General features: G+C 36.8%; 6 protein-coding genes across 6 annotated transcripts; 2 read left to right on the top strand and 4 right to left on the bottom strand.

Annotated features, from left to right (window-relative positions):
- Positions 1–2658: 2658 nt before the first annotated feature.
- On the bottom strand, positions 2659–4837 carry PHYBLDRAFT_74923 (hypothetical protein). The gene is made up of 4 exons (XM_018443041.1): positions 4606–4837; positions 4281–4466; positions 3863–4183; positions 2659–3743 (listed from the first exon to the last, which is right to left on the bottom strand). The coding sequence occupies exons 1-4, from the start codon at positions 4813–4815 to the stop codon at positions 2868–2870; spliced, it is 1593 nt and encodes a 530-aa protein (XP_018289273.1). The 5' UTR covers positions 4816–4837; the 3' UTR covers positions 2659–2867.
- A 3446-nt stretch (positions 4838–8283) lies between these two features.
- Positions 8284–10727, bottom strand: PHYBLDRAFT_187725 (hypothetical protein; the record flags this gene model as incomplete). The annotated part of the gene is made up of 8 exons (XM_018439417.1): positions 10350–10727; positions 10116–10280; positions 9707–10005; positions 9298–9634; positions 9071–9236; positions 8653–9010; positions 8484–8595; positions 8284–8423 (listed from the first exon to the last, which is right to left on the bottom strand). Exons 1-8 carry the CDS (start codon positions 10714–10716, stop codon positions 8284–8286), a joined length of 1944 nt encoding a protein of 647 aa, XP_018289272.1. The 5' UTR covers positions 10717–10727.
- Positions 10728–11835: 1108 nt separating this feature from the next.
- On the bottom strand, positions 11836–15091 carry PHYBLDRAFT_182178 (Zn(2)-C6 fungal-specific transcription factor; the record flags this gene model as incomplete). Its single annotated transcript, XM_018438583.1, has 6 exons — positions 11836–11847; positions 11968–12300; positions 12454–12712; positions 12971–13534; positions 13606–14803; positions 14860–15091. 6 exons carry the CDS (start codon positions 15089–15091, stop codon positions 11836–11838), a joined length of 2598 nt encoding a protein of 865 aa, XP_018289271.1.
- Positions 15092–17138: 2047 nt separating this feature from the next.
- PHYBLDRAFT_147734 (hypothetical protein) lies at positions 17139–18277 on the top strand (the record flags this gene model as incomplete). The annotated part of the gene is made up of 6 exons (XM_018431938.1): positions 17139–17252; positions 17338–17408; positions 17453–17601; positions 17656–17860; positions 17925–18003; positions 18053–18277. The coding sequence occupies 6 exons, from the start codon at positions 17139–17141 to the stop codon at positions 18275–18277; spliced, it is 843 nt and encodes a 280-aa protein (XP_018289270.1).
- Positions 18278–18682: 405 nt separating this feature from the next.
- On the top strand, positions 18683–20919 carry PHYBLDRAFT_97384 (hypothetical protein; the record flags this gene model as incomplete). The annotated part of the gene is made up of 10 exons (XM_018444020.1): positions 18683–18847; positions 18919–18969; positions 19027–19096; positions 19150–19274; positions 19325–19415; positions 19499–20004; positions 20070–20266; positions 20346–20459; positions 20522–20615; positions 20671–20919. Coding segments are annotated over 10 exons (1662 nt in total), but the record flags the coding sequence as incomplete, so codon positions are not given.
- A 601-nt stretch (positions 20920–21520) lies between these two features.
- On the bottom strand, positions 21521–22202 carry PHYBLDRAFT_159383 (hypothetical protein). The gene has a single exon (XM_018433978.1). It carries the CDS (start codon positions 22111–22113, stop codon positions 21586–21588), a length of 528 nt encoding a protein of 175 aa, XP_018289268.1. The 5' UTR covers positions 22114–22202; the 3' UTR covers positions 21521–21585.
- Positions 22203–22265: the final 63 nt, after the last annotated feature.

Raw genomic sequence — 22265 nt, 5'->3', positions numbered from 1 at the left:
CACCAACTATCACCAACTACCACCAACTCACCAATTCACCAACAACAACAACAACAATGCATATACTTTCATTTCCAACAAAACCTTATTTTCTTTTTCTTTTTATTTAAGTTTTAATGTTTATTATATATCTCTTCTTTTAATGTTAAATGTTTATGTTCATAATATTAATAATATTAATAAAAGCATGTCATTTATATGTATATATTTATATATTTATTTATATTTATTTATTTATTTATTTATTTATTTATTTATTTATTTAATGTATGTGTATGTATTTAGATAATAATAGTAATAATAGTAATAATAATAACAATAATAATGTTTGGTTAAGTATGTAAATAAGGTGCTTTCTTTCTGGGCTGATAGCGAGAATTGAGGATCGAATGAAGCGCCTGATGTGGTCGGCCGCTATCCAAAGTGTTCGTGGTCGCGGTTGTGGATGTGGACGTGGTCATGTTCGTATTCGTGGTTGCAGTAGAGGTCGACAGATGTCGGACCTTTTTGTTCTTCATACTATCCCAGGGATCAGCATCGGTGTGGCTGTTGTTCCGTTTCAGACTGTCGGTGGGAATGCGCGTCGTACCTGCGCTGGACTCACTCCACCAGCCACTCACAAGTCCCAGACGAACCGTCACCTTGGCGATCTCTTCTGACGGAGTGACCGAAAGATGTCGCCGATTGAGATCGTACACCGGAAATGAACGTTCGGTCAGGATACGATCGATGGCTGATGTACGCCGGCTGGGCTGGTTGTATGGATCACTCGACAGAAACGGGCTCTCGAATGCAAGGCCGGCCAGCGGAACCTGGGCCACACCGACCGTGTCTTTTTTGAGAGGATTCGTAGCGTCATTGGCGTCCATCAGCACCAGCGACAGCTGAAGGCGGCACTGGTCATCTAACCACTCCTGGATGTCGTATAGGTGTCCACGTAAATGAAAACATGTCTGCCAGGCCTGGTGCGTACTAGAGAACGACGATGCCGGGCACATGACTGTCTTGGACAAGAAAGCATATGTAAAAAATGGTGTGTGATCTACACCACGACGTCTACGAGACGAGGATCTCAGTAATGGCTGAAGGTGATCGGCATGAACAATGTTGAAATAAAATGTGTAGGACGAAGTTCCTTTTCCAATCTGATGATACCGCAACACATCTTCCCCTGTCGTGCTACAGGCCAATGGCTGTGGTAGACTGCTATTAGATTTATCCGATGTTTCTGGCGTCTCTGGTGTCTCTGGCGTTGTGGTCCTGTTTCTGTTGGTCTTGGTGGATTTGTTGGATTTGAGGGTTTTGGCAGTTTTTGTGCTTTTTGTGATTGTGTTTGCGGTTGTGGTCGTGGTCGTGGTCGTGGCTGTGGCGATGGGTGTAGGCTTTGATGGTAAAGAAGATAACGACAGTTTTAATGAAAGTGGTGGTAATGAAAGTGGTGTTGGTGAGAATGAAAATTGACGTGAAGAAGAAGACTGGTGCGTCTTTAACTGTATTCTTGAGTGTGCTCTAGGAAGAGACTTGGATTGTAGCTTTGGAGTGAGTGGCTTTGAAGGTGGCTTTGGCATAGGAGGAAGGAGTTGAATGTGACGGAGGGCAGATGAAAGTTGATCAATAGCAGCATTGGCGTTAGCGTTAGCGTTAGTGTTAGCATTAGTGTCATCTCTGGTGGTGATAGAATTGTCAGTGTCTGTGGCGCTAGAAGTGGCTGTATCTGTGGCGCCTGAGCTCCTAGGCGTAGTCTCACTGTTGGGGTTGAGGTCAAGCTGGGACTGCGCTCGACGGAGACGGTCCTTGAGGGGTGGAGGTTCCTGCAGCTCGGGCCGTGGTTGGTCTGTGCTCTTAGCCCGCCTCCGTCGATCGGAAAGCTGCATGTCTAATGTTTTCTTTTCAAGTGCTTTTGTGAGTGTCTTCTTTTTGATAGGCTGACGGCTGTTCTCGCGCGAAAATGCAGTTGTCTTGAGAAAAGACAGCGCTGGACTTGCCACGAGACTAGTGGCGGCAGAAGATGAGAAGGGTGGTGAAGGAAGTGTGTTGCGTACAGATGTTGTGGCCAGGGTGCTTGTACTATCAGACAAGAGTGGTTCACTTGGCAATAAAAATGGATCTATATGAAGAGAACGCAACTCGAGCCCAGACCCAGACAGACCACCCATCATCGACTCGGAAGCCATCATTGAAGACGTAGCTTTACTAGTGGAACGATAGTGGTCTGGCATAGCTACTATAAAGAGCCCTGCTTTTACTTGCTCTTCGCGACTCGGTAATGGTTGCCAGGCACCTTTATCTACGACAAAACGATTGACTTCATGAAGCTGTCGCTGGCCGTGGCGCTGGACTACCATTTTCGCTGATGAAAGTTGGAGGCGTACAACGCCTAGAGGGGTGCGAGTGCAGTCTGCACTGAGTGTTGATATGGTTAGGAGGACATGAGCGTTGTAGGTACGAAGTCGACTGAGTAGTTTAGTTGAGACTAGATAAGCGAGGGTGGTACGGAAGATAACTTGGCCATCGGGGTCAATGGTGGCAGGTCTGGTACTGATGATGGTGGTTGGTAGAATGAGGTCGTCGACTGCTTCGGGTAGACGCAGCTCAAGTTTACTTTCGATGCAAACGTCGTCGTCGTTACGGGGCAGAAAGTGGCGACCTGTTAGGAATGAGTTGTTTGAAGAATGTTTTATTGTTTTTTATAGGCACCTTGCTGAATTGCCACCAACAGCGCATAGTCGCACGTCGTAGTCAGCAACAAAGACATTGTAGAAAGAAAAGAACAGGCATGGGTTTGTTACTGGGAAACAAAAAAATTTAATGAACTGGGTCGCACCAAACACAAAAAACACCATCGGTTGCGGTCCTCTAAAATTTTATTAGCGAGGCCCAAAGTCAAAGCCGCCCTGGGGAGCCATCGCCAACGGCTGGAAAGTGAACTGTCCCGCATCTGGGACCATGTCTGAGTCCTGTTCATCATCTCCCGCCGAGAAATATTTGTCGATGATATTGTAGGTCTTTTTGTAAATCTCTTGGTTCTCATGGGCTTGGAGATCATGGATTATCTCTATGCCTCCAGCCTCCTCAACAAGAAGTGCATAGGGGTTTATTCCATCTGCCATGTTAGCCTTCTCAATCTCTCCAGACCGCAAGATGTTATCCAGGCCATCCAAAGCAACCTGAGTAATTTTGTTGTCCTTTGCATTCAGAATATCACACAGAGGCTTGATGGCTCCTTCCTGTACCAAGCGCTTGATTTGTTCAGGATGGTTAAGTCCACCTGAAGTTGCATTGCAAATTGCCCAACAAGCTTCTTTCTTTGTCTTGAACTCTCCTGTGGTCATAATGTGCAACAAAGGTGCCACCAGTCCTGCATCAATGACAGCTTGGATTTGATTGTGATTTCCGGCAGTAATGTTGGATACAGCCCAACAGGCCTCTTTACGGATCCCTTCTTTAGGACTTGCCATCATATACAGCAGTGCTTCTAGTGCTCCACAGTTGATCACCACCTGGGTCTGACTATCATCACCGGTCACGATGTTACCCACCGATCGAAGAGCAGGTGTCTGGACCGCAGGCGAAGGGTGTTTCAGAAGCTCCACCAGTCTACCACACACACCCGAATTTACTACTGCATCAATCCTGTCATTTGTACCATCCGAAAGATAAGAAATTGCCCAGCAAGTGTCCACAAGAACCTCTTCATCATCTGACATTGTCAAGCGAGCCAAGATATTCAAAGCTGGGGCAATCTATACAAAGACGTTAAATGAATATAAAACACGCTCTCACTTCCTTTTGTTTTGTTTTATTTTGTTTTTTATTTTCGATATCTATATATATGGATTGCCTCCACACGCATAACACATACCAAACGCCAATCTGGTTGAGGGTTCTTGCCACGGCAAAAGTTGGATAGTGTCCAGGTAGCATTACGGATCATGGACAGCTTTGCGGTATTTTCAAAAATGTTCAAAAGAGGTGCAAGTGCACCACTTTTGAGGACAAAATCACGACACGTAGGATTATCACCAGCAATGTTACCCAAGGCCCACACTGCTTGCTCCTTGACATCTACTACGGGACTACTCAACAATTTGATAAAATGAGAAACTGCACCGGCCTCAATAACGATAGTTGTCTGCTGAGACGAGCCAGATGCAATGTTTGTCAGTGCCCATGCAGCCTCAAACTATTATTATGAATATTAATAATATCATTTTCACAAAAAAACATATTAGAATCCATAATCCAAAATATCCAATACATTTTTATATTATTTCACTTGCTTGCAACTGAGTGTTTGCTGAACTAAGAAATTCAACAAATCGAGGTACGACGCCACAAGCAATCACTTGTTCGATAGGAGGGTTCTTCTCCTTGGAGAGCAGCTTTCTGAACTGAGCTGTTGCTTGAAGCTGGGCATCTTCATTAGAAGAATAAGCACCCTGCGTCATCATCGGCAACTCAGACACCTTTGTATAGTAAAGATGATAATGGTATTATTTCTTAGTATTGAAAGATAATTTTACAATTTGAATACATATAATAGGTCTTATAATAAATCCTATACTTATACATATGCGCTTTCTAAATTGTGCTAATATGTTTTACCTGGTGTTCCATAGAGCCGACATTAGCTTCGTCTTCGGAATCGTCTTCCAAGTTCTCCATGTTGAAGTTACGACGTTTGGCCAGGTTCTCTTCCTTCTTTTGCTTGCGGATCTCCACCTGAGCTGTCTCTCGGCGGCGGCGAACCTCTTCGGGTTTAAAGGCATTACGAGCCTTGTACGTACCACGACGCTGTTCTGATTGCGAGTCCATGATGTTACAAAGTGGTGATGAGATGTAACAAAAAAAAAGGAAGGAAACAAAAAAGAGAGTTGAACAAGTATATATCGGGGTGTAAAAAATTATTTTTGTACAAAAATCAGTACAATATGTCTTTTTCTTGTTTAACTATAAATGAAGAAAAGTACAGGGTATACATTGAATATATGTTTATTTGACATGGGTGCATTTAATTCTACTCTAATGCTTCAATTTACTTTGGTAAGAAAAAAAAGAAAGACAGACAGACAAAGAATTGGTAGTAATTTCAAATAACATACTTTCTTAAAGAAGTCCACCTTCTTAAGTCTCAGACTTGAATATTGTAACACTTGGATCTCTAAATATCGACACAAATATATATTTGATTGCAAGAACTTGTTAATCGTTTGCTGTATATCTAATATTACATATGTAAGCATATACGGGCAGTATGTGCTCAGAATGTATTTGTATAGAAGCGCATAGCTTATGTACATTTAGTACGTACTCGGGAGTTAGACTTTGTATAACCATTTCATCTCCCCATCTAATCATTAATACCAGGCATCCCAACATTGATATTTTATACATAAAAAAATCAAAGTTGATTGGAGCTCTTGAAAATACACTCCTTAGATACAAGTGCACACATCCAATATTATACATTATATTAATATCAAGGCAGTCAACATAGATTACAAAACTGCTATAAATTATAGCAAAATTTTTGAAGGATCATTATTGTTAAATAGTCTCTGGCACTTTGCTATATATGCATATAACACTGTAACTTGAATACTTGCATATATTATAACAAGATATATGTATATATTATATATTTACACATTACACATTAAATAAAGTGTGTGTTGGTGTGTGATTTTTCCTTTTTCCCCTCTTTCTTCTTCTTATTCTTTTTTGTTGTTGGTTCAGTCATCAAGCAATTTCACCTTATTTACTGTACCACCATAACACTAAACATCCTTATTTGATTTTGTAGAAAGATATAATATTTGGTCACAAATGCGAGTCTTATTCTGTATATATTATTTTTGAATTTTATTTTATTAAAAACAATTGTTGCAAACTTACATCCTATGTCAGTAAAAGCTTTCTATATTACAAGACAAAGGCACGTAATAAAACGTTTACATTTTGTTTTACCACAATGATTGTTACACTTTTTCATGGTTTAAATTTGCTACAAATTTGGCCTTTTTCTTAGTTTTAAAACTCCGTAAATTACATATAGAACGCCAAAAAAGATAATTGATATAACATATACATTTATAAGTCTCATAAATATATAATATTGTATCTCAACACATGAATAAACACACAAACACATGTGAGTGAGTGGGGGATTATGTGTATCATATTATCATTTGAGTCGATTTGAGTCAGTAAAGAAGTATAAAACATACAGCTTTTTTGGGGTATATTGTGAAACTCTAATGACTGACATAATGTAATGCATATAATTATATACATACATGACTACATAAACATTTAACGCACGATTGTTTGAATTGTTGCTCTACTTGTATCATTTGATCGGTTCTTTTTTTTTATCATCCCACAACTATATTTTTTTATCAGCACACACATAGTGCGTATCATTTAAGCACCTTTTAAAAACAGGAAAAATAATACTCGTATATAATTTGCTATATGTATTCACTATATATATTTCAACTTAAGAAATTAGTGATAAACCACATTTTCATAATATTTGTTGCATTTCTTCTACTAGTACCTTTTCCTTAAACTCAACCACCAATGTTGTCAATTTTCTTGTAAAAAAAAGACAGTAGTTTTTTCACCTAAACGTGAATTTTTAGAGTTTGAGAGTGAAGGCATTCTTTTTGGCTCTATAAAGCCAATAATACTCCAGCTAATATTTCAAAGCACATAGGTATTTTTCACGAATGAAATTTTTTAGTCCCAAATGTTATCCATACTCTTGTAAGCAAGTATTCCTGATAGAGGCACGGCAGTGATCAAAGCTCGTAGTAATTACCCATATGCTAGACTTTCTTTTTCTTTTTATTCTACAATATATCTGTATGTATTTACCTATAAAACGCCAAAATTTCATCGTATTTTGTCATCTTCTTGAGAGTATAGAGCATAATGAATTTGATGTATGATTTATTCGGAATTATATATCCAATATTTTAAATCGGTGCTTTCTTATGTGGGAGTGCGATCTTTCATTTTGTGTGGACAGACTAAAAAGCTCAAAAAAGTTCAAAAAAAAGCTCAAAATAAAGTTCGGGTGCATTTTAGATAAAATCAAGTGTTCATAATACCATATCTTCCATCAATTGAAAACATTTTATTACAGAGTTTTTCCAGGTATTGCAATATGTGGTATACTTCTTGTATCAAAAGCATGATACTCTTCTTGATCCAATTGTCAATGGAAGAAGCCAAGCCAGTCAGAATCGGTTGGACTTTATTTTGACCTTTTTCGTCTGTACACACTAATGGAGTGTAAAATCGCTACTTTGATTTTGCCATTTCAAACTTGGGAAATGAAAATGAAACTTTTGGAGTGGAAAACCTGTATCTGGTCCCTAAAGATCTATAATTCTTATTTTTCTAATAGTTGCTTTAATATCTATATGCACTTGTGGCAATTTATCATCATTTTCTAGGACGTAGAATCTTTCTACGCGGTTAAAAGGCTCTTAGTCCAATACTATTATTTTCGAAATTCAAAGCTATACGCAAAATCCTGTTGGTCACCTTTATGGTAATGAACTGTGGCGTGAACCAAGTGCACCAAAAGAATTGAAAGCTATTAATAAACCGGCTCATAAAACCCAAATTTTGATATGGTAAAGAGTTTTTAATACAAGACGGGATAATGTTTTGAGCCAAGTACAAAAAGTACCATGTTGATTGTATACTTTTACACATACAGTCTAACACCACTAATATATTTTTTGCTGTATATATATGCCTGTGGGTGTAATAGAATACCTATCTAGCTTACTATCTCAAAATATTATACCTTAAAATGAAACACTGTCTTTCATTTTAGAGACATCGTGGACTTAAGATTGCTGCTGAACTACTGATGATGTTTATATCGTTTTAAATAGAAAATGATAACAAACGTCTGATTAACCTGAGTATTAATGATGGCATCTTGACCTTGGAGTGTCCTGTATAGCTCTTTATCTTGGATTATGTTTTTTGTAAAGTTTTTTTTTACTTTGTTGCTCAGTTTTTGTTTTCTACTTTCTATTTTTCATAATCAAAATAAGATAAAGTAAAGCTATATCAAGCAAATATTCAAGACATCACGGTAAGAATTTGTACTTTTTTTTTCCTTCAAAAAAAAGTCTACCATTCATGTTTACAAACACTCTCAGCATTCTAAGATTTGAATCGATAACTTTAGAGTCTGATATTTGGCAATAAGAAGAAGTTATCTAGCTCTAGAAGATTTTTATCCTATACAAAACCCGGTCAATATTCTGATTTTAGATACTGGTTGATATTTATCAATGAGGATTTGGCATTTCCACTCCATACAAGCTCTTTGTTTGTCAAGATGGCCTGCTTATATATAGACTCAAGAGAAGTAGTTGCACGCTGCTGCTGACAAACTATGAATAACAAATTATTTATTAGCTCAAGCACTCATTATATATATATATATAACTTACCACACAAGGCGGTGTTTAGCTTGGAAGCGAGTACATCTCTGTTGGATTTATCCATAATATAAGCCAATGGGCTTTCAATAGGGTCGTTGTATGCAAGTAATGCAAATATTTTCTAGAATAATATCAATATCATGTTTTTGAAAATTGTGTTTTAGGCCTTGCGACTTACAGTCAATTTTGCTCTTTGCTCAGAGGTCATAGTATATCGATATTCATCCTGAAGTTTTTCTCCATAACGCATTATATCCTGTATCAAATCTTCAAGACATGGGATTTTCGACAAGGATTTAGCTTGAGATCCTGATTCTATACCTGAACCTTGACCAATAGCTTTGTCAATAATAATTCCACTATTGGCTCTTTTCGAAGGCACATGTGTTCTATCCTCAAAATCTTCGTCTATTTCCATATCTTCACACACATAATCTTTTAGGAGTGATGCTTTGGAATCAATTTCGTCCATATGGCTGTCTTCATTTTTGTGAGATACCAGGAGATGTGATAAAGGCTCCTCTGTCTGATTGGCTCTAAAACATCATTATTGTATTATGACACTGGAACAGAATATAATACTGTAGTCAATATACCTATTTATTTGCTCACTGTACGACTTCATCATCTCAATAAACTTTTGGCACTTTAACTCAAATACAATTGATGATTGGCTTTCATCTTTGATCATATTGGGAAACAACTGTTGAATTATTCTTATAGCTAGGTCGATATTTCCATCTAAAACAGCGGCCTTGATTACTGTTGTTAAACGTAAGTAAAGTTTTCATCTTTTTGTTTATTTGATCATTACAACTCTTACCATGACGTTCTTCCATCTTCTTGATTTCATCGCTGTACAAAGAAGTCACTTCTCCATCATTGCTTATATCGTATGGTAGAGCATGTATGGAGGCTGAGCTTGTTCTCATGACATCTTCAGTAGATTTGATAACTGACTTAGCAGTCTGAGTATATCCTTGATGCATAAGGTATGGGATTATCAATTGCTCCATGATTTGCTTATGGCCATTTTGATTATCTTGCGTCTCATTTGAATTAGGATCTGCAATTATCTTGTATTTTGGTGAAGTAATATTAGGGGCCTGCATTCTGTGCGGCTCACTTGTAACCTCTTTCCAGATTTTTAGTTTTTGATCCTATTTAACCCAAACAGTACCATTTGTTTAATAACAGTAAAACATATTGTTTATAAAGCTCCACAAGCATACCGCAACATATCTGTCAATATCAAACACAAACGGTTCTTCACCAAAGTTTGTCAAGACATGTTCCCCAGGTGTTCGTAGACCGATATTTGGATATAATTTGAATGCTGGCTTAACATCTTTAAAGGCAGTATTCAGGAGCGTACCGTTTTTGGTGTAGAATATTGTATTATTCGAAAAGTCCATACAGCAACCAATCACATCTCCAGTTGTAAAGTAGGGTCCATATGCTACACCACTCCCAGAGCCAGAAAAACAAAACCCATCATCTCCATGATATCCCCATGAATTTTCATCCCAGCCTATTTATGTTCAATATAGAATAATAATAATCAGTTCTTTAGTTTCTGTATATATATATATATTGAATAGTATTTTTTTAAGAGAGAAATATGTAGAGTATTAAGTCTACCTGGTAAACGATCAAGATCATTCCCCGAGCTAGAGAATCCAATGCCAATAAACCCATTTTCACCCTTCGAAAGAATCTTCGCCTCGTAGTAATATACTCCACATTGAGGCGGTATTGCGTAGTTAGAGCGCACACTAGCAGCGTCCCTATCATTCTCTCCTGGTCCTGTAGTACATGTTTCTTTTAATCTTAAATACCTACAAATAAATCATTTTCATTATGATAGTCACTTACCGGTGTAAAAAAGGTCCAGCGAGTTCTTGCGTATCTGAATATTAAAAGATTTATCTAATTGATTCCATGATGACGGTAGAGCTAGACACATGTCATCGAGCGGATTGTCATCGGATTCCTTAAATCGGAATGTAGAGATTATACCAGAAGTCTTTGTCCTATCGCGTTTGATTTTCTGGTGCTCGTATTGTTCTTTTACTAGCGCAGCATACACAGTATTCTTCAAATACGATGGATACGTGGGAAGTTTCTTTGAATGGTGAGGTGAGGTTTGAGTTGAGGTCCGGCTATTAATTCTGTGCGGTATTATTGTAGCATTCCTCTGCAAAGAATGATTCTCAAGAAGTTGCGAAATAAGATCGGACATTATGTTTTTGTTAAGATATCTGTGATGATTTTCTCTATATTTGCTTGGCCTTTTATACCAAAGTTCATTTACAGAAGAGGAGCAACAAGCATGCTATTCCATTGGCTGCTCAGAGCTTCAAATTTAAAGATAGATAGCTCGGATGCTGGTTATTTCCAATGAATTTACGTAGCAGGCCCTACGTTTAAACCCCGTTACTTCTTGCTTTACTCACGAATTTTTCTGGTTTGTGTGTATATTTTTTCTTTCTATATTGGACACTGATAAGTCTTGGTATTTAATTCTGTTTTTCTTACTCTTACTCTTACTCAATAATTACAAAAAATAAATAAACAGGTCTATAATTGACCCTATAAAAGTTTAAAGTCAACTAAAGCCTGGAATATATTTATCAAACTTAGAACTACTCGTGGGTATCCTCAACATAGCAAAGAAACAGCTTTGAAAGGGTCTAATAAGCTTTATAATTGAGCTTACTCGGATTTTACGCCAGAGACTAAAAGTACAAGTGCAAACATCTAAGCAGATAAATAGCTCAAATCTTTTCCTCTATAATGCTTAAATATAGTGTATCTCTCAACTTGTATATAGCTGTTTAGATATATAAGTTATCAGATTTTGTTACTTACCAATGTATAAACTGCGCAAGTGAAATTCGTTGCTCATATTTTTGTTAGATGTATTTAATATTCTGTAAATACATGCAAATACGGGTAAAGCGAGCTTTTTTGAGAGTGAAACTCCCTGTACTTGGCAGAAAGCACGAAGATAGTGAAAAGATTCGCACACACGCCTAGTTTATGATCCTTACCATCACATATATTTGTAGCTTCTAGATATTGTAGACAGCTAAAAGAAGATCAAAGGATCGTAGTGAACTCAGCCAACAGTATTACCTATTGCCTGTTCTTGCCAATTATTCAAAGTACCCTTTGTAATAGCTAAGAATTTATGTTAAGCTACAATTACCATATTTTTACTGTTTACTCGATGGATCTAATATGTTTTAGAGCAACAATTATTATTAAATATTAAATCTTAACAGTATTTCCATACCCAAAAATGTACTGGGTGTCAAATAGTAAAACTCGAATTGAAATAGACAATCTCATTTATTCATTAAGCAGTGCACTTGAATATAATTATATGTATACTTTTTTAAATACACCATACAAATTGTTCTTATTAGACTTGTTTTTTGGCTATTTTCTTTTGTCTGTGAACTGAATAGATTGGTATATGTATAGTTACTTTTTTCATATCAAACAACTCGTCAGCTTGATCCCAAAATTTTTGCTTTTTGTTGGAAGTAAATTTATCAGGTCCGTCTTCAAAGTTCTTTCTCTTATTAATATTCGTCTGTATGAAAGTAGCCCAAGACGAAGCGCTGCTTGTAGCAACTTGGATCAGCTCATCGATATCATCATTTTGTATACGTTTTACAGTTTTAGGGCGCATGTTTTTTAGGAGCGATCCTACAATCCGACCTTTGAATTCTTCTTGAAGACATTCGTCGTCTAGCAAAGCAAGATCAAGGCATCTGTGAATTTGCTCTGTTGCGTCTCTTTTTGTTTCGGAAATAGTCTATGTACTACAAAAGTTAATATATTATTCTCATTAACAGCAAGTACATAACATACACTTATTTCTCTGGACGGCCAATAACATGACTATGTTGTTGTTATTTGTGTTGTTTTGGATTAACATTCAATATTTCAGGTATAAACAATAACTTACTTGGTATACTCCTTTATCAGTTACACCACCCCAATTTCGTGGATCATAAAAAGGCGGAATATAGTATACCATTTCTTGAGCTTTTTTTGGTTTAACAGAGACGGGGCGACATCCATGGCAGTGTTTAACACACTCATCACAGGTGTATATATTTTCTCCATTTTGTTTATACTCGAGCTTATAGCATGGCTCCCTACCAAATAGCCCGCGAAGCTCAATTCCCTTTGAGCCATACAATTCGGACGTAGTCGTAACAGAACTACAGTGTCCACACACAAAATGATTCGCCAATATCTATTAAACAAAAAAAAAAGTCAGCTCAAAACCAATCACAACAATATAACTCATTCGTTGTTATAGAAACCCACTCCTTTCTTCTTTCTATAGTTTTGTATACGGAGACATGTGGTTGCCAGAGAGTATTGGTTGTTTTCCCTGTAAAAACTACAAAAGTTTTGTTGACGTGTAAAGTACTTATTAGTAAAGACATTTGTTTTTTTTTAAAAACAATACGTACATCTTCTGCTCAAGATTACTATAAAATAGAGGTGTAAGACTCGTATCTTTCAGGATACTATTAATTGTCTTAATAAATGAATTATAAAGAGTAATGCAGTTTTCGAGACTAAGACTTGTTCGCTGCATAACTAATTCATCCATATGTTGACAAGTCCTGCCTTGTGAGTAGCACTCAAGGCATATATCATATCCTTCACATTTTCCTTCCTTGTCCAGACAGTTATCGCAGTGATAGAATCGTAAGAAAATATCGCAGTGACAGAAATCACATTTCAGAGTGTGTGGCTTGACGTCTTTTGTAGGTTTGCAGATTGATTCTCGAATATCCTCAGAAGGAATGGGTTCAATAATCTCAGGTCGAATCATCTCGCTATATAAATGCAACATGATTCTACATTCCATGACAAATACATCAATACCCCTTTCGAATAGTGGAATAGAGAAGAAGTCTTGAACATCTGATCCCCCTCTTTTCTGTGAAAATGGCTTGATTATATCCAACCACCTTTCGAGAGTCAAGTGAATGATTGATTTACACCGGTAGGTTTCTGGGCGCGCAATTCTGAGCAGAATAATGATCTGTTATATATACAATACACATCACGTTTTGAACGGATATAAAAGTCAACCTACGTTTGATAAATTGGAAGTTGAAATTTCAAAGCAAGCTCCAAAGTTTGTGGTGTAACTCTGTTCCACGCGACCTTCATAGAAATTCCATGATTACGTACTTGGTGGTAGCAAAGACTAGGGATAAGTACTAGATCCCCAGGTTTTTGCAAAATGACATGAGTCTTGATATTAGCATTTCTAAGTGTTTTCAAGTTCACCCATGCTTGATCGCTTTCAACGAATGAACTGGTTTGGTCAGTCATGTTATATGAGTGATCATCATTGTCTTTTGAGCGTTTGCTGTCCGGAGAATGCAGGACTTTGGTGAGTTGATCTCGAAAACGATCTTCAACTATGAGCCATTCTGAGTAAGCACCATCGTCACCATATGTCATAAGGTTATGACCAAAAGTACCACAGAGATCTCTATGAATAGCCGTGCCAGTACCACTGCTTCCAAGATAACACATAAGATTTTCTGCCTGCATGTCTTCCGGTAAACAGTTAAACAAATCGCAGCTTCCAAGTGAAAGTAAATATTCTGGAAGAATTGTTTCAAGAACATCCTTATACTCCGTAGGACAAGATATGTCTTTTCCGTATAGTAATGATGTGTTAGTTTTGCGTTTGATTTCTGCTGCTGATAAATTAGAAGTTTCCTCATCAATCAATTCATGTTTAGTATCTTTGATGTCATCGGCGGGAGGGGTAGCCATAGAAGAATGGGATATCGAATATGTGGGGGTTTGTAGCTCGGTATGCTGGACGATATCACTGTTATTGCTTGGATTTTCAGTATTAACAGTTACTTCTTTTTCTTTTTCGACAGGAGAGATGATTGTAGAGGAGAGTTCCGGTAGATCAGGGCTGTCTATTTGGTCAATCTCTAGGGTAATTTTCGTAAAAGTCTCGATATTTCCATTATCTGTTGTATTATTAGCGGACGAAGTAGATGTTTTGACAGAAGAAAGAGAGTTTTGAGTAGGGTCTATAGATGCGTCGACTAGTGGCTCTAGTAAACATGGATCTGGCACCTGTCGCGTCTTTTGCAGTCGTTGTGAGCTTTGACGCCTTACACTTTTTATACAGTCCTTTTTGTGAGGCTTTTGGTTTGAATTGATGTCTAAATTCTTAGCCGACCATTGGAGTGCTTCAATATACTCTTTCATTGTACGCTTATTGTCGATTGATCTCGTTCGCATAGAATATAAATCAAGAACTGTTTTTATAGTGAGGATTAAAGCTAAAAAGTATAGCAGTGGCTAAGATTCCTACCAGAATCTCCATGAAACTTCTTGAGATGATCTAGGCTAAGCAAATCGGCCTTCCATTTGGGATGACAGTCAACATTAGCAATGACAAGTGGTAATCCGTCTTCGGTGCATTGCTTTTCTATAAGCTTATACAACTCTTCTTGACTTTTAAAGGAGCAGAGATCAACTCGTTTTGTTGGAACAAAAGGTTTTCTGAGATCATTCTCACTAGTAAATAATTTTTGGCGATACATGATTCATGTGGAAGCAAGATTAACATTTATTAATCGCATTTTTTATACGTGAAAAATAAAGTAAGCGGCGTGAAATTTAAACTTTGTATGTATCTTTGAGCACGTGATATAAATATTATGCACTGCGAATATGGATTAATCAAAGATAATTGATATATATATTCTCGAATGCATCATATCTCCTTACATAATCAACAGTATAAGGTATTTCGAGTGAACTTATATATATATAGCAAAGAAACTAAGAATACTTTAATTAAAAAGACTTTTTTTTTACTCTTTTAGGTAACAGTCTTATATCACTAACCAATGCCTCCCAGCAATTTTATATTTATTGGACCAATTTTTTAAAGAGGTCTAAAATTAATCAAATGTGGATTAACTGTATTAAAGAAAGTTGTACTGTCGCAAAAATACAGCTTACAATTGTTTAATTTAAGTGTATTTACAATTTCCTTTATTAAAATATATTTTTTCAGTCTGATTGAGAACAATGGGTTAAACTTGTTATAAAGTCAGAGTTTCTTTTTACCAATGAGATACCAAGCTATAAAATGTCCAAGATCTCTGCCGTAATATCTACTTTGGCTTTATATTATCCTGACTAGAGAAAAAAAATATAGTCATTATTTAGCGGGTAGCGCTACCTCTCTTACCAATTATAATTTATTTTATATAATCTATTCCTGAAGAATGGTCTTTTCAGATATAGAGCTATTGACAGCTCTACTAAAACATCACAGACCATGCAAAAATTACTATACAACTTTTAACTCAAAGCATAAATATTCACAAAAACAAGACACCAGAGTTGGTATTTTTTTTAATCCTGGTTTCCATTATTATTATTATTATTATTGAATCCAGCCGATATTGTAGATTCTCTCATAATACATATGGCTTCTTTAGAATACACAGTTGAAACTGGCATACAAAATATAGATCTGATTCTTCTCAAAAAGTATATGTTGTTCTTCAAGTACATAACAGTATGAGAAGAAATTAAATGTACCTATTTCGTACCAGAAAGATATTATTGTCTAAGATAAACCGTAATATTGGAATAGCGTTGATAACTTGAGTTGGAATAGTGATTATTGATTTGATAGAATTACAACATGCCCACCCAGGTGATGATGGGGAACGAGTGGGAAGTATTCATTCAACACAAATAATCACTCAATATGCCCAAAATACTTTTTTCTATTAAACTATGATATATAGAGTTATTTAGTACTTAAACAATGGAAGTTAATGAAAGCCAAAAAAAAACTTCTTTGGTAACTTCACGGGCAAATATATTGATATATATTTCAACTTTAAAATAAACCCATACGTTGATTGTAATTTATCGAATAAATATCTTATGCTTTGACACAATTTTATATAAAGTGTGTATGCCAATTATATATTCTTTAAAAGTAAAAGCATACGGATTAAAAGGACTATGCTATACACTTTATTATTATTGTACAAGTATGAGTTTAATTATATATTGAAGCGACGGTCTTTATGGACTTGATGTTACATACACAAGTCATAAACTCGTCCTAGACTACCCCATACCCTCTATGGCTAACAACCCCGGGCTGGTTTGATGTGCTTATGGTAATTGAGAGTAAGTCTAACTCGGCCCGGACATAATGAGCTGTAAAGATCGTCCCGAGCCGGCATGATGAACCTTTATTTTAATACTTTTTCACCATTCCATACTCAATATAATTTTTGAGCTTACAGACTCTAGTCTAATAAATAGATGTCGACTTTTTTAAACTTTTGAAACCATTCTATATGTGAGTATTTATGCACAAATTCACGAAAAGTATGTTCAGAATTGGTGAATAAATAGTAGAATTTACACTATGAAATTGGTACCAAAATCAGAAATTCAAAACTGTCCAACCTTTTGTCCAAGCTTTAAAATGTCTCAGAACGTTGGATACACTTGGATAATTTACACTCCGTGAATTTGATACGTAACAAAAACAAGTTGCATTCCGTACAAATGACACGCATAAGTCAAAGCAACAATTCTAGATCAAGTACTATGATTACCAAACATGCAGCCGTTGATGCGGAATCACAATCAGATAACCAATGGAACGATGATCGCATGCGAAAATACAGAAGCTTAAAGAGAAAAATGATCGAATTCATCGCGGTATTATTAGATTTTACTAAAATCTCAAGAGTTTGACATGTACCTTGACTCTTTATTAATAATAGTAACGATCTTCTATGCTTAGAAACAAAGATCAGCACAGCTCACCATAGATAAAGCTAATCGTAGAATTCAAGCCCTCCAGAGAGAGAATAGGTAAAGTCAATATATTGAAGATACGATGCTTATGTATTGTTTAGACGCCTTTTGCACAAATCCAAGGGTAAGGGTGACGCGATGGATGCCAGTCCGATTGGAGACGAGGATGATGCTGGAGAAGACGACGAAGATGCAGAAAAAAACGAAGAAGAAGACCAATTGGATGAAAATGAAGATGAGGAGATGTTTGGTATGAAGGATAACTGATTTATAAAACCCTGGTCAAACTGTTTTCTCATTAAAGGCTATACAGATGATATGGTTTTGCAGCCAAAGAGAAATTCAGCGTCAAGAAAACGACAGGAGATACCAAGGGATTCAGAGGGCAATGTTATTTTCCCCTTTAGTTTTGCATCTTTGAAGGTTTTAAATCTAGGCACCATTATGATAAATCAACCTGCCTTTCATAACGACAGATACATTTACCCGCTTGGATATAGTGTCGAAAGGTAAAGGGTAAACTATAACCGGAATATATTAATGTCACTAAGAATGGTATATGGGAATAATAAGAACATACATGAGCATGGTAAACCCTGATAGCCAGACCACATACACCTGTACCGTTAAAGAGCAGGATAATGCACCTTTGGTATGATTTGTTTATACAATAGAAAGATATTATTAACACTTGAATGTAGTTCACCATTCGTGCTGCTGATGCCCCTTCTCATGAAATATCCGGTCAAACACCCACTGGAGCATGGTCTCTGGTGATCAAACAAGCTAATCTGATACGTCAAAAAGATTCTACAAATGCAATTTCTGGTCCCGAATATTACGGATTCTCCCACCCACTAGTTATCGAAATGATTGAAGAACTCGATGGCGTGGATAAGTGCTCTCGTTATATCCGCAGAACTTAATAATAACTATCTATAATCAAACCATTAAAGCATTTTCAATATTTATATTTATATATTTAAAGATGATATTTATTGATAGTAGACCTTAATTTTTTCTGAGTTGTGCCTTGTGGCATGTGACCAAAACAAGCAACGGGATAATTAAAGACGTTTTGGCATAATCTGATAAGAAGAACGCTGAGAAACAATCCAGTGTCTACAAAAAAGTACAAAGAAGTCTACGTCACCTCTCAGTTATGATTCAGCATAGATAAAAAGACGATCGGTTCAGGAGATTGGTTTTTAGTTTTGATCATGCGCCGAAATTATATATTGCTTGCCTCATTGGCATCCTTAATTCTTGCTCATGCCAATCCTCTATACCAAACTCCTTTCAATACGCCAAATACAGTACAACAACAGCTAGATCATGCAACAGACGAATGGATTAATGCCGACTCGGCCTCTTCCTGCAATGCATGCATTTCACTTTTACAAATGCTCAAGAATCTTTCTTTTGTTTCCGAAAAGTTAATGGTATCAAGTCTTATAAATGCCTGCGTTCGGACAAAAAAAGTTCATCCAGACGTTGTAAGTCGATAGGAAATTCATTATCTATACCTTTTCTTCTTTTTAATTTTCTTTTTCGCTTTAATCTCTAGTGCAAAGGTGCAATCGAAGAACAAGCCCCAATTCTACGACAGGTGCTAAAGGTAATATTAAAAATATAATATGAGTAGCTCTTTAGCTAATCCTTTGATATTTATTAGACTATGGACATTTCTGGTCGAGATGGTCGTTTAATGTGTGCCGCAGTGGTAAATTCATGCCCATACCCAGGTAAGGTCACACAGATTTCTCGAACGCCAAAGTGAACTCATGGGATATCTCAGCTGTTGAACCTTACAACGTCATATTCCCGAAACCAAAACCGAAAATGTCATTTCAGAAGCCATCGGTTGGCAAGACCTTTACTGTCTTACAACTTAGCGATTGGCACATTGACCCGGAGTATGAAGTAAGTCAAAATCTATTGGTTACTTGAAAACTTTGCTTACAGACTTATAGGCTGGGTCAGAAGTAGCATGCGATAAGCCAATTTGCTGTAGGTCTTCTTCAACAGATTACAACAACATTACAGTACCAGCTTCAAAATGGGGTAACAAAATTGTTTCTATTTTCATTATTATTCTTATTGGACATTTAAAGACAAAGTGGATTATATATTAACGATCGTTTAAGGTGCCTACAATTGTGATGCCCCTTATGCATTGATTGAGTCAATGTTAGATTTTATCCCAACCATTGCACCAAATATCGAATTTGGTATATTGACTGGTGATGTACCACCTCACGAAGTTTGGTCAACTTTACCAATTCTTAAGACAAGACTTATCCAAGATGCCTCGTTCACAATGCTTCATAACCATTTCGACTCTCCATTTCATATTAATACTGTACTTTACCCAGCTGTTGGAAACCATGAGGCAGCACCTACAAACATATTTCCTTTAAAGTCATCTAGCCTTCCAAAAGAGCCTGGAAAGAAATATCTAGATCTCCAATGGCTTTACAAAAGTTTATCAAAAAGCTGGCGTGGCTGGCTGTCTTATGGCACAAACACAGAGGTGGAGAATAATAGTGCAAATTATGCTGTTAGGCCGATAAATGGATTGAAATTGATCAGTTTGAATACAAACTTTTGCTATACTCTTAATTGGTGGCTCTATGAGCATCCCATTGAAAGGGTTAGTAACATAGCCTATAGGAAAATATACAGCTTCTAGAAAACTAACATTTGCTTGTAATGTAGGATCCAAATGGAGTTTTGGCTTGGCTGGTCGACCAATTGCAAGATTCTGAAGATCAGAATGAGCGTGTATGGATTATTGGACATGTTGCCCCAGGAGATATAACATGCTTCCATGATTACTCCAACTATTACCATCAAATTATTGAAAGATATGCACCACATGTAATTGCTGGCCAGTTCTTTGGGCATACGCACATGTAAGTAATTGAAAGTTGACCGATTCAGCTTGAGTAAATATTTAAATATACGAATCAACGCCTTTCTTTTATCACTTAGGGATGAGCTGCAATTATTTTACAAAAACAGTCAAAAGAATGCTAGTGAGGCAATTTCAGTTGCATATGTAGCACCTTCAATCACACCGTACGAGGATGTTAACCCTGGATTCAGGTAACTAGTACCCATTTTTTCCCTTTCCCAATAAATTTTATTAACATGGTATAAATATAAAGAATATACACAATTGATTCAGAAACGTTTGAGGTTGTTGATTCAATTACATATGTTGCTGACCTTGATAAAGCTGACACATGGGAGGATGGGCCAGTAAGTTTGGTGCTACTAATAATTATCTACAAGAAATACTAAACAAGATAAATAGAATTGGCATATTGAATATTCTGCAAGAGAAGCATACAACTCTGCCATCGCACCACTAAATTCTATTTCAGAACCTCTTTCCCCTGCGTGGTGGCATAATGTCACTGTGGCAATGGAGTCCGACGCAAACACATTTGATCAATACTGGAACTATAGAACGAAGTCTGCACCAGAGGTACCAGAGTGTGGCGAAGATTGTCGCGCAAGTACGATCTGCAATATCCGTGCAGGGAAATCAGAGCTTCGTTGCGATTTTGGACAAGATGTTTTATTTGGAAAAGATCAAGACATTTCAGAAGCAAAGGTTTATCCACAAGAACATCATGTCTGTGGCCTTAATTTAATGAGTGCTCAAGAGAGAAAGAAAATGCACTCTTGATAATAGAACGTTTGTATTTCGTTCAATAAAGGAAATATATTACTGTAAAAATAAATAAACAAAACCAACGTCAAATACAACCTTAAATTTGTTTGTAGACCAGTGTAGAATTTAATGCTATTCACGAATTTCTTTCTCTTTTAATAAGCTATTCTTTTTAAAGCCTGTATGTCTTTTTAGGTTGTTTTCTTCATTTTTACGATAGTTTGATAGTTCACTCAATAATAAAGAAATATGGTAGTTATAGGCGAAATATTTACTTATTATCAGCTATTACAATCATAAGCATGATCTAACGACAGTTGATGTTCATCCTCAAGCTCCTTTAGCGTAGAATCCAGGGGTAAGGCCTTTTGTATATGATATAATATGACTGAAAAACACACATGTTGGTAATCCATTCTTTACAAAAATGTACGCCTCAAATGATTACGCACAATTATCTTTCTCTTTTTTTCAATGTTTTTTTTTTACGAGTACACCAACGTCTCCGGTTTCCGATTTATTTAGAGGGCACCCAAAGTAAGAAAAAAAAAACTAATGGTGTCTACCGCGCCGCACATAGGTTTTGTTCGATGCAGCATTATTGGAGAGTATTTCTCCTGTAGATTGTTCCACAGATCTGCTTGTAACTCTTTCAAGCTTTGAAGTACCTTTGGGGTTATCAGAAAGTTCGGAATGTATGGAGGACTTGGCCGAACTATGCTCTCTTTCAATAGCGTGAGAAGTTCTTCTTTTTTGAGTTGACCATCGTCGTGGTCGGTGGTCTATATTGTTTTTGGATTCTGAAAGAGGTGATTGTTCAGAAAAAATTATAGATGGCCATTCGTTGAATCCATTGGGTGGATGAGCTGAAAGATGTCTTTGATAACCACCAGCCTTTGTGTCTCGGGGTAGGTTCTCTTTACGTTTGTGGACACGATTTACTGACAGGCTGTCACTACTACCTTCAGAATCACTGGGTCGGCACATGTCTTGAGGGTGTGTGGGAAGTGCTTGGCTATATCTTGCCAAAATACATTCTACAGACCATTCTTTTGCCTGGTAATCGTAGGATGATCGCATGGCTGGAGGTGATCTCCTTGAATTACAGTTACAGTTGAACTGGTGTGCGTGTCGCGGTTTATGCAATGTACTTGGCGCATACGGAGGGCTGTAAGAAGGATCAGGTGTATACATAGGATCGAAAGGTGCTAACGAGAGTTGGGATAAATGAT

The sequence above is a fragment of the Phycomyces blakesleeanus genome, assembly GCF_001638985.1.
Source record: "Phycomyces blakesleeanus NRRL 1555(-) unplaced genomic scaffold PHYBLscaffold_16, whole genome shotgun sequence".
NCBI lineage: Eukaryota > Fungi > Mucoromycota > Mucoromycetes > Mucorales > Phycomycetaceae > Phycomyces > Phycomyces blakesleeanus.
This window is presented reverse-complemented; position numbering and strand designations above follow the sequence as displayed.

Bases quoted from the DNA above. Each gene is read 5' to 3' on its own strand.
- PHYBLDRAFT_74923 (XM_018443041.1), bottom strand. From the start codon at position 4,815: ATGGACTCGCAATCAGAACAGCGTCGTGGTACGTACAAGGCTCGTAAT. The intron at 4,184-4,280 runs GCAAGTGAAATA...TCATAATAATAG, and splicing joins CAGCAAACACTCAGTTGCAA to TTTGAGGCTGCATGGGCACT. The intron at 3,744-3,862 runs GTATGTGTTATG...GTCTTTGTATAG, and splicing joins CTCAACCAGATTGGCGTTTG to ATTGCCCCAGCTTTGAATAT.
- PHYBLDRAFT_159383 (XM_018433978.1), bottom strand. From the start codon at position 22,113: ATGCGATCATCCTACGATTACCAGGCAAAAGAATGGTCTGTAGAATGT.